Below are 10,123 nucleotides of genomic sequence, written 5' to 3'. Positions count from 1 at the left end.
CATCAGGCTCTAGTATGGGAATCTGTGTTCGATGATTTTGGTTATAGCTTGCTTTTCCTGGGCAGAGGAAGTGTACGGAAGCAGCGTGCCTTAGTGGAGGAGCCTGGATACCGGCGGAGTGGGAGAGCTGCGGGCTGTTTGGGCTGTTTTGAGCTGTTTTTAGTGACATTGTGGCGGCATTTTTGCAGTTTATGGGCAGCCGACAGCGACATTAGCTGCATGAATAATATATTCAAACTGTCTACCCCTCACGAACACTGTAATCCGTTGTTTCAGTGAGAAATGGACTCAAACCGAGCAGGCAGTCCGAGGATGAATGAGATTAAAGACTCCACCTGTGGAAGCGACGTGGCCCGAGCTCGGTGGACCATTCTGCGGCAGGTGAGCACACTTCTGCTCAGCTAACGGCTAGTTTATTGTCCAGCTCGGTGTTCCTCGGCTGACCAGACCTGCTGCCCACCTGAAGCCCGTACAGAGCGGTTTGGTGTAATCCCAGCAAACACACAACATTGTCTCAACGTTCACGACTTTCTTACAACGTTGTCAGAAGGTGCTGTTTACGTTGTCTGAACAAAGTTGTCGCAAGCTCAGTAGTCTGGCCACGTATTAGCAACTTCATGCACGACATAAAGGAAATTATGATTTTAGGAGTTTGTGGCAACGTATTGGCAACGTTGCCACAAACTCCTAAATGCAACACAATCCAGTGAACATAAAATATCAACAGAATGGTAGTAAATGAACTAAGATGTTCTTTTTGGGGGAGCAGATCAGGCTTTGTCTCAATAATTTTTTCACTGTTTTGTATGACAATGCTATAGACCACAGGCCCGGTATAGGCCCGGTATTGGCCCGAAGACCACCAAAGGGTGCTTTGAGGCCCACGTATGATCCACGACTCAGTGGTTGAGAAACCTTGCTCTACAACAGTGGTGGTTCCCCTCTGTCAGCGTTGCGCAGAATACTTATAAAAGTAGTGAATACACTGTCCCAAATGTACTCAGTAACATTACAATAATCCCATTACAAGAAATAAAAAGTAACATTTTCAGAATACATTGTCGGGACCAAGGGCTATCCCCTTCAACCCCTGGCCTCTGACGTAATATTATGAATAAAAAGAAATCTTTTAATACCTTCTAAACACTTTCACTAACAACTGTTTTAAGTTCTTGAAAGATGTCAAATAGGAAAGAGTCTTCAGATGCTGAGTTTGTGGAAGAGGGAAAAGGGCTTCTTTATTTCAGCATCAGGTGGTACAGGGTCTCGAGAGACCCCGACTGCGCAAATACAGTGTTCCAAACAACAGTTTATATACCAATTATCGGGAGTAGTTTAGTTTAGTATATCTCCCCATATTTCTTTTCAAATTTTGATATTAGCTCCTTCTATAATAGGTGCATCTCTTCATCCATCAATTTGGCTATCGCATGATGAGCTCACTCCTAAATACAGGTTTCAGCTGGTTTTTACCGGTCTACTCTACCTTTCAAGGTCAACTTGCCCCTCTCTTTACTGGGTCAGTAAGTACACACAGGTCTGTCTGTGAACCCAGGGGCTTTCCCATGTCTAGAATCTCCTGTGCAGACAGACTAAGGCCCAACCTTTGTGAGAGAATTAATACTCTCTTTTAGCCAGTACTACCTATTTGTTTATAAATTGGAATATCTAAGCTATTTGATTACCGATTAAGGGAATATTTTTTCTTATTCTCCATAAAAAAATTTGAATACTTACTGGTAAGCATCATGGAATTTTTAAAAATAAATTAATCAACTTAATTCATTAATTAACTTAATTCACACTGTTCCATAATGTTTCTCACAGTTTTCTATATGTAATTACTCTGTCAATATTTTTTTATGTGACAGACATTTGCCATTTAAATAAATTAATAACTGATCATATATTTTTTTAGAACACTGTTTTTTATTTTGTAGGTAAAGTATTCTCCTAAAAATGTAAGAAGTAACTGTATTTTGAATACTGCCTTTGCAAAATGTAACTTGGACTGAAAACAGATACTTAATTTCTGTATTTTGATTATGTATTTCCAATACATAATACAATGCTAACCTTGCCTGCTGTCATCCATTTTTAGTAAAGGAAGGAAATCCATTATAAATATAATATCAAAATACTTCATGAAAGTTCCATGATACATGATGTACTGGTATTTACCGTTTTTCTGAGAAGTTGAAGTCCAAAAGACTGAGGAGTACCACATTTAAAAATACTATCAAAAACTATGTGTACAAATAATCTTTATTCAGTATTTTACATATTTCTCTGCACTAAATGGAACTAAATATGTATTTTATAAATAAATGCCTTTATAATATACCTCTCTAATTAAGCATATAGTTGCGTATTGCTATAGAAGTATTGACTATATCCATGTTGTACTCAGAAAAACATTATGTTGAAGTACTTTACAATTAATGATGACGATAAATATTGCCCAGCCCTACTTTTTAGTGTTATTCATGCTTCAACATACCTTGTTCAACAAATCAGCTATTTTACAAGCCCCTCTTGAGTGACGGTGGGTGGTTCACATGCAGGGTCTTCTCTGTTTCCTTGATAAGTACACTATAAAGATGCTCTTATGCAAAGGCTTGCAAAGCCGAAATGTGTTGAATGGATTGTTCTCTCCGAGCCTATGCTGTGTTGTCATCTACAAGCATGCTCCCCTCTGGTTTTGACGTAACCTGTCAATTCCTCTTGTTCCAGGTGTTGAGGCAGCGACAGCTCGACAGTGCTGAGGTTCAACAGGTGTCAGTCCGCAGATTCTCTTCTTTCAACCTGTTTTCTAGGATCAAGGTTCCTTCGTTGGAGAGTGACGACCCATTGGATGGACAGTGGGTTGAGTACAGAAGTGCCTGCTTTCCCCAGTACAGTGCCTTACTCAGGTTTGTAGTAAAAGACGTACCTTTTAAGATTTCTCTATAATTCAGATGTACAAAGTCATTCGGATTCAGGTTAGTTGGTCTACGCTGGTTCTGAGTAGTCCTCCTTACCTACATGTTTTTCTTGATTTTGCCTGATCTGTAGCCCATGGATTTGCCTGCCGAGCTGTCTAGCATGTGAATCTATGTGGCTACCAAATCAAAGATCAAAACACTGCAAGGAAAGTATTTGGAAAAGCAAGATTCATGCAACTTGGATGTACATAAGCTATGATGAGGTTAGGCAGTATTTTCCTAAACATTTCAAGAAATACATTTCTGTGATATAGCTTATAGAGATATTCAACACTTTAGACATATGACTCGAACAATTCTGAATCTGTACGTTTCTGTAGGAGGGAGCAATTCATATCAAACCACTCTGAAATCATGTCAACTATAGAATTATGCAGATATTTTATTTATTTATTTATTTATTTTTATTTAAACCATTTAAAGAACAATCCCCCATTCCAGCCCTGACCCACACACCTGGGAGTTACAAGAGGAAAAAAAGCCACACACACAGCAACATAGTTACAGCATAGGACACATGAGAATTGCATCATTCACACCTTAAACACAGCATGTTAGTTAAGCAAGCACAAGGGTCCTAACTTTAGAAATTCCGTGAATCCGTGTTTCAAGAGTTCCAGGGCCAGCATTGCTAATTCTTGCACATGACAGTTCCAGATATAGGATATCCAGTAAGGTATGGAGCCAATGACATACAGGCAGGTTGTAGGGGGTAGCCAATGCTGGACAATGACTTGGCTGGACAGCCATATTCTCCTGGAACTTTCTGTAATGAGGAACTTGGAATGATCATTCAGTAAATGAAGTTCAGGGTCCATGGTCAGAAAAGAGATGGAATCAACAACCTCCTCCCAAAAAGCGTCAACTTTTGGGCAGTCCCACGTAATATGCATAAGTCCCCATGTGGACAGAAAGTACAGAAGGTTGGCTTAAACCTATCAACTTTCTTACCCTGGCTCAGATATGCCCTGTAGCATATTTTCAGATGGATGAATTGATGATTGGGGTTATATGAAGCCCTAAAACCATAAGCCCATGCAATTTCATCTGCCTTCCTGTCTCTTGCATAACTCTGTCCCACTCTGTGTTTGTCCAGAAACATTTGCTGAAACATGTGACATAAACTTGGCATAAATAAAAGATACTATTCTTTTGGGAGCCTCTGTGATCCAACTAATTATTTGAGGTTCTATCAAGTCTGAGCCCTATTTAACATGTGATTTTTAATGTGGATCTGTGTCTAATATAAAAGAACAAAGAATGCTTGGGTATTCCATAATGTGCAACCAGTTCCTCAGACGATCTCAAAGAACTGCTGCCATTGATGTCGTCAGGAACCTTTATACTTTTTTCTGCACATGAGTTTTGAAGAAATGTTTCTATCTTAACAATTTACTGTCAGTGAAATTCCCTTTTAAGGTGCTTTTCCACTGGAAAGTGTGATATGGAATGGTATAGCCACTAATCTGAATACAGATCAAGTGACTATCCTTACCTGATCAAGTACCTGTCTGTTTACATAATGCTACTCATGGATGTAGTTGTGAGGTAGTGAAATTATTCTCATGCACTCTGCAGTGTTCAATAAAAAACACTAGAAACAACATTTGTGATCATGAGTTTGGAACCGTATCATGCCATACTCCATTGTCTGGTGCAAAGCACCCTTACATATACAGTGAGAAACTAAAATATGCAAATATGTTTTTAATAGACATTTATAAAGCTAGTTTGTTATTCATTTGGGCAAATGAAATGAAACTTGGATATACCTGAAAATAGTCAGTGTACAGCAGTATATCTATAGCAGTGTAGATTTACTGTCCTCTGAAAATAACTCAACACACAGCCATTAATGTCTAAATAGCTGGCAACACAAGTGAGTACACCTCACAGTGAACATGTCCAAATTGTGCTCAAAGTGTCAATATTTTATGTGACCACCATTATTATCTAGCACTGCTTTAAATCTCTTGGGCATGGAGTGCACCAGAGCTGCACAGGTTGCTACTAGAATCCTCTCCCACACCTTCACGATGACATCACAGAGCTGGTGGAGGTTGGACACCCTGCACTCCTCCTCCTTCCGCTTGAGGATGCCCCATAGGTGCTTAATTGGGTTTAGATCTGGAGACATACTTGGCCAGTCCATCACCTTTACCTTCAGCAAGGCAGTTTTCATTTTGGAGGTGTGTTTGGGGTCATTATCATGTTGGAAAACCGCCATGCGGCGCAGTTTCCGAAGGGAGGGGATCACACTCTGCTTCAGAATGTCACAGAACACGTTGGAATTCATGTTTCCCTCAATGAACCGCAGCTCCCCAATGCCGGCAGCAGTCTTGCAGCTCCAGACCATGATACCATCACACATGCTGGACAACTGAGCCAAACAAGTTTATCTTGGTCTCATCAGACCACAGGTCATGGTTCCAGTTATCAATGTTCTTGGACTGCTCGTCTTCAGCAAACTGTTTGCGGGCTTTCTTGTGCATCAGCTTCGGAAGGGGCTACCTTCTGGGGCATTGTGTGGCATAAGGTTGCATGTTCTTCAACCTCTGCAGCAACGCTGGCAGCATTCGTGTCTATTTTTATGAAGCCGACCTCTGGATATGATGCTGAACACGTGGACTCAGCTTCTTTGGTCGACCCTGGCGAGGCCTGTTCCGAGTGGAACCTGTCCTGGAAAACCGCTGTATGACCTTGGCCACCATGCTGTTGCTCAGTTTCAGGGTGTTAGCAATCTTCTTATACTCTAGGCCGTCTTTGTGGAGAGCAACAATTCTATTTCTCACATCCTCAGAGAGCTCTTTGCCATGAGGTGCCATGTTGAATATCCAGTGGCCAGATTGAGCGAATTGTATCCAAAACACGAAATTTAACAGCCCTGCTCCCCATTCACACCTGGAACCTTGTAACTCTAACGAGTCACATGACACCAGGGAGGGACAACGACACAAATGGGCACAATTTGCACATGTTCACTGTGAGCTGTGCTCACTTGTGTTGCCAGCTATTTAGACATTAATGGCTGTGTGTTGAGTTATTTTCAGAGGACAGTAAATCTACACTGCTATAGATATACTGTACACTGACTACTTTAAGTTATATACAAGTTTCATTTCTATTGTTTTTTCCCATGAAAATATATAATAAGATATCTGCAGAAATGTGAGGGGTGTACTCACTTCTGTGAGATACTATGTATATATATAATATACATACACACACACACACACTTTTTTAAAGCATATACCAATCTGAATCTGTACACAATAACTGGACAAACCAAAAAATAAAACCAAATATTATTGTATAATGTCTTATTTGAAAGCTCAAATTTCTTAACAAACATTAAGCAGAAAAAAGCAAAGAATATTATTATGTTAACGTAAACGCACAGGTAAGTGCACCTAAAATAATATTAAATTCAAGTGAAATAAAATATTATTAAAAACCAAAACAACAGTCTGGAAAAAGGGCAAACTATTGGAGTTGTAAGCAATCTGTAATAGGCTGTCTCAGAATGGCCGCGCCTGGTGACAGGAGCTTTGTTAGAGCTGTGTAGTAAAAGACTGACAGTCTTCAGAGTGCGTGAATGAAAGTGTCAGTATTCACCATGGAGAAAGAGAGGGACTGCAAATAATCCTGTGCATACAGCCTCCTCTGTAAAGCATGGTGGAGGCAGTGCCACAACTGCTTCTGATCCTGGCTTCCTGGATCAGAATGATTCCCTCAAGAATGTAACTAGTCATGGTAGCAGCATTATAAATTCTGAAGTGTGCATGAACATCTTGCCCTCCTTTGTCCCAGCTAATACCTCCATACTCATTGGCTGGAAGTTCATAATGCAGCAGGACAATGACCTAAGCGTGCTGCACAGGTCATTCTCTTGCTGCGTTGTTATCAATAAGTCAGTCTGGTCCTCTATTGATGCTGCTGGAGGAACAGAAGTCAGAACACCTCAAAAACATACTCCAACATGAAGAGGCTGCCATAAAGCTCGTCAGAGCATTACAGTTGGAATGATTGAGAGTCTGTCGATGTGAATGGGTCACAGACTTGAGACAGTTATTGTATGTAAAGGGTTTGGAACCAAATATTAACTTAAAGCAGCTTCATTTTGTTTGAAATGTTTTTGTTCCAAGCTGAATTTGGAGGAGTAAACACAACAATTTTTTATTCCTATATTGTTTGTGTCATATGATTAAACATTGCTCAGATATAAACAATGACATATTGTACTTTAGTCTCATGGTCACATTTTGTTTTGGAATACAAATTTTGTGAATATTTTAACAAAAACCCATTTCACCGCATTGTACCCAAATATTTTGCTTCTCACTGTATGGTCTGTATCGTTTATGCTCGCGCTAATGAATTGCAGGCTTATTATAAACCGTTTGCCTTTTTCAGAGATAACCTTGGGCCCATCAGAGTAGATGAGGTGCTCAGCAGCTTTGACAACACCGGAAATGTCTGTGAGTACTCTTTCTCGACACAGTATGCAGGAGTTTTGAAAATTGTCTGTTTGTGAACTTTTTTGTACACTCACCATTCACATTATTACAAACACTTTTACCCTGTATTTAGACTTAGTGACCATGTTATATCACATTCATGTCAGGCACAGCTGTGATGCTGGAGCTTATATACTTGATTGGTGTCACTGCTGAGTTGATAGTGGGTAGCTTGTCAACTGCCTGCTGATCAGTTGGAGCAATCTGGAGCGACTAAAAAGCCATATGCCGTGTATGTAACGCAACCACAAGAAACTGGCAGTCTGGTGCGCTATTTTCAGCATTTAAGCTTCAAGCCAAAAAGTGTATGAATATTTTGTGTGGATATGCTGCTCTTCATGGCCAACAAAAACAGGCCTCAACCTTATTTTATAGAAAATAAATAAAATTAGAAATTGCATTTAGGTGTTTTCCTCAAATTGTTCAGCCCTAATCAGCAGATTGGTTGCAATCTCTATTGCTGTTTTCCACAGGGTAGTGCGGTAAAGCACAGCATGTTTACTAATCTGAACTATACATACCCTGGCCAGGTTTCACATCATGGAACAGGGTGATGAAAGTAGGTGGGGTTTTCTGGAAGTTTTATAGTGGTCACATGGGCACTAGTGTTAACAGTAAACACAAACAACAGTAGCAACAATGGAGGACCTTCAAGTTCTTATTTACTGATTTCTTGCTGTTTGGTTTTATGTGTAAAGTCACTCACTAGCTAATATATTTTATGAATGGCAGTCGGCTCGTGATGATTTGATGATTTTGTGATGATTGTGTTTGACCAGTAATGATGTGCACTATGTTTCGCTCCACCTATGTATCCTGGTTTGGTATGCTTAGTACCCCAGCAAGAAGGGTAACCAAATTCAGGACTGATACTCAGGTACGTTATGGTTCATTTGGCAGTGGAAATAAAGTCAAATTCACAGATTTATAACTGGGCTGTACCGAACTGCACTACATCATAACTGTACACCAACATGGTAGAAATTTCTTCATGTAGGCTTTGTTGAAGAGTTGGAGACTTCTGGTCTCACTTGCAGTTTTCAGTTTATTGTGGCATTTAAGTGGCTGGTGTTGGCACAGTTAAAGATGTAAGGTGTTTGTGGGGGGGGGGGGGTTGGGTTTTGCTTCAAGCTGCAGATCTCTAAGGAACCACTGGCAGGCACACTTGAGCAATTAGAGATTGCTTTTTCTGTGAAGAGGAAGTAAACGCGTAAGATTTGTTTGGAGCTGAATTCACTGAAACTGTAAGCATTAATCATGCTGGATTGTTCCAATGTTTTGATGCCTGTACATTCAATGGTGTACAGAGGGTTTATTTTTAATTTATTTTTAGTTTTAAAACATTGTCTCTAGGGTGCAGCAGTAACACCAAAATGAACCTTCCCTGTCTTATGAATCAATGAAGCAGTCATGTGAGTTGAGCCACAAAGTTTTGTGGAATATACTGATGGTCTCCTTTGAAAAGCAGATATGATGACAATCACAATGTCGCAAAGTTTTAAATCTGAACTAATCATGTATTTTGTTGCATGTTTGGATGTCACTGAAGCATGTGATCTATATGTTATTGTTTCTTGTGAATGTTGCTGTTTTGTTATGCTTAAATTAACCATTACATATGGATGTTGGAGATTTGGAGGGGGAGGGGTGGGGATAAGTTTGTGTATTTCCTCTCTTTTTTTTCTCTGTCCTTTTGTATTTGTTACAAATTGTGAAACACAGCTAAAATGTCACTCAACACACAGTACAATGTCTTCTTAGAAGAAAGACCCCCAGCCGTATGGTGGATTTCAGTAAGTTAGTCGACCCCCTCTTAGCTATCTCTGCTAACTACCTTGTTCCTCTGGTTGGATTAACACGAGCTGGCAGCATCGGCTCTCTTTGGCCCGCTGCACCTCTTCAAGGCAGGGTCATCCTTTCTCTTTTCAGGCCTTCCTCTCAACCACCCCTAATTGATCTCACGCATTGGTAGGTCCAAACATCTCCCCCCATGTTCTTGTCGGCTCAGCTGGCCTGCTGCATTGTCTGCAGAGGGAGGGGGTGCCCTTCTATTACCTATGCTTCGTACCAAACTCCAAATCCTTGCCTAGGGACTCAACTAGCCTTAAAGTCTCTGTGTCCTCTGAGGTGCTGAATGTGGATTACTTATACAAATGTACAGATTAGGGTGATCTGCCTCATCAGGGCTGGAAGGCCTACTTGTACTGTGGATATAAGTGCTCTTGTTTCCAGCAGGGATCAAGAGGGACACAATAGGTCTTATCTGAACATGCTGGATGGACATGAAGGGCTTTGGAGAGGCTTGTTGACCAGCAGTATGGACTCAAACACCAGCTTTTCCTTCCTCATGTGTTTGGGACTGATGTGCATCAGATGAGATCCTGGAGAATTTTCCATATTTTGAAGAAAAAAAGTTGTAGTCTAAGCTTTTTATTACCTGTTGCAATGTTATGCTAAGATACATGCTATCCTACTTTGCTAATTACTGCTGCCACCACTAGGATACCTCAGCGTGTGTCCATACAGGGTCATGTGTCAGGGGTCAAGGCTTCCTGTGTGGAGTGAGGAGTTAAAGAGACTCCCCACTGAAGTGGCCTGAACCTGATCACATGACAAGAGGCT

General features: G+C 40.5%; 1 protein-coding gene across 1 annotated transcript in view; it reads left to right on the top strand.

Annotated features, from left to right (window-relative positions):
* The first annotated feature begins 69 nt into the window (after positions 1–69).
* Positions 70–10,123, top strand: part of camkmt (calmodulin-lysine N-methyltransferase) — a 168,971-nt gene continuing 158,917 nt past the window's right edge. The window contains exons 1-3 of the mRNA XM_017690589.2: positions 70–381; positions 2,734–2,912; positions 7,398–7,462. Coding sequence (XP_017546078.1) covers positions 283–381; positions 2,734–2,912; positions 7,398–7,462 — 343 coding nt within the window. The 5' untranslated portion in view covers positions 70–282. The remainder of the gene's footprint in view (positions 382–2,733; positions 2,913–7,397; positions 7,463–10,123) is intronic.

The sequence above is a fragment of the Pygocentrus nattereri genome, chromosome 5 (assembly GCF_015220715.1).
Source record: "Pygocentrus nattereri isolate fPygNat1 chromosome 5, fPygNat1.pri, whole genome shotgun sequence".
Classification (NCBI taxonomy): domain Eukaryota; kingdom Metazoa; phylum Chordata; class Actinopteri; order Characiformes; family Serrasalmidae; genus Pygocentrus; species Pygocentrus nattereri.
This window is presented reverse-complemented; position numbering and strand designations above follow the sequence as displayed.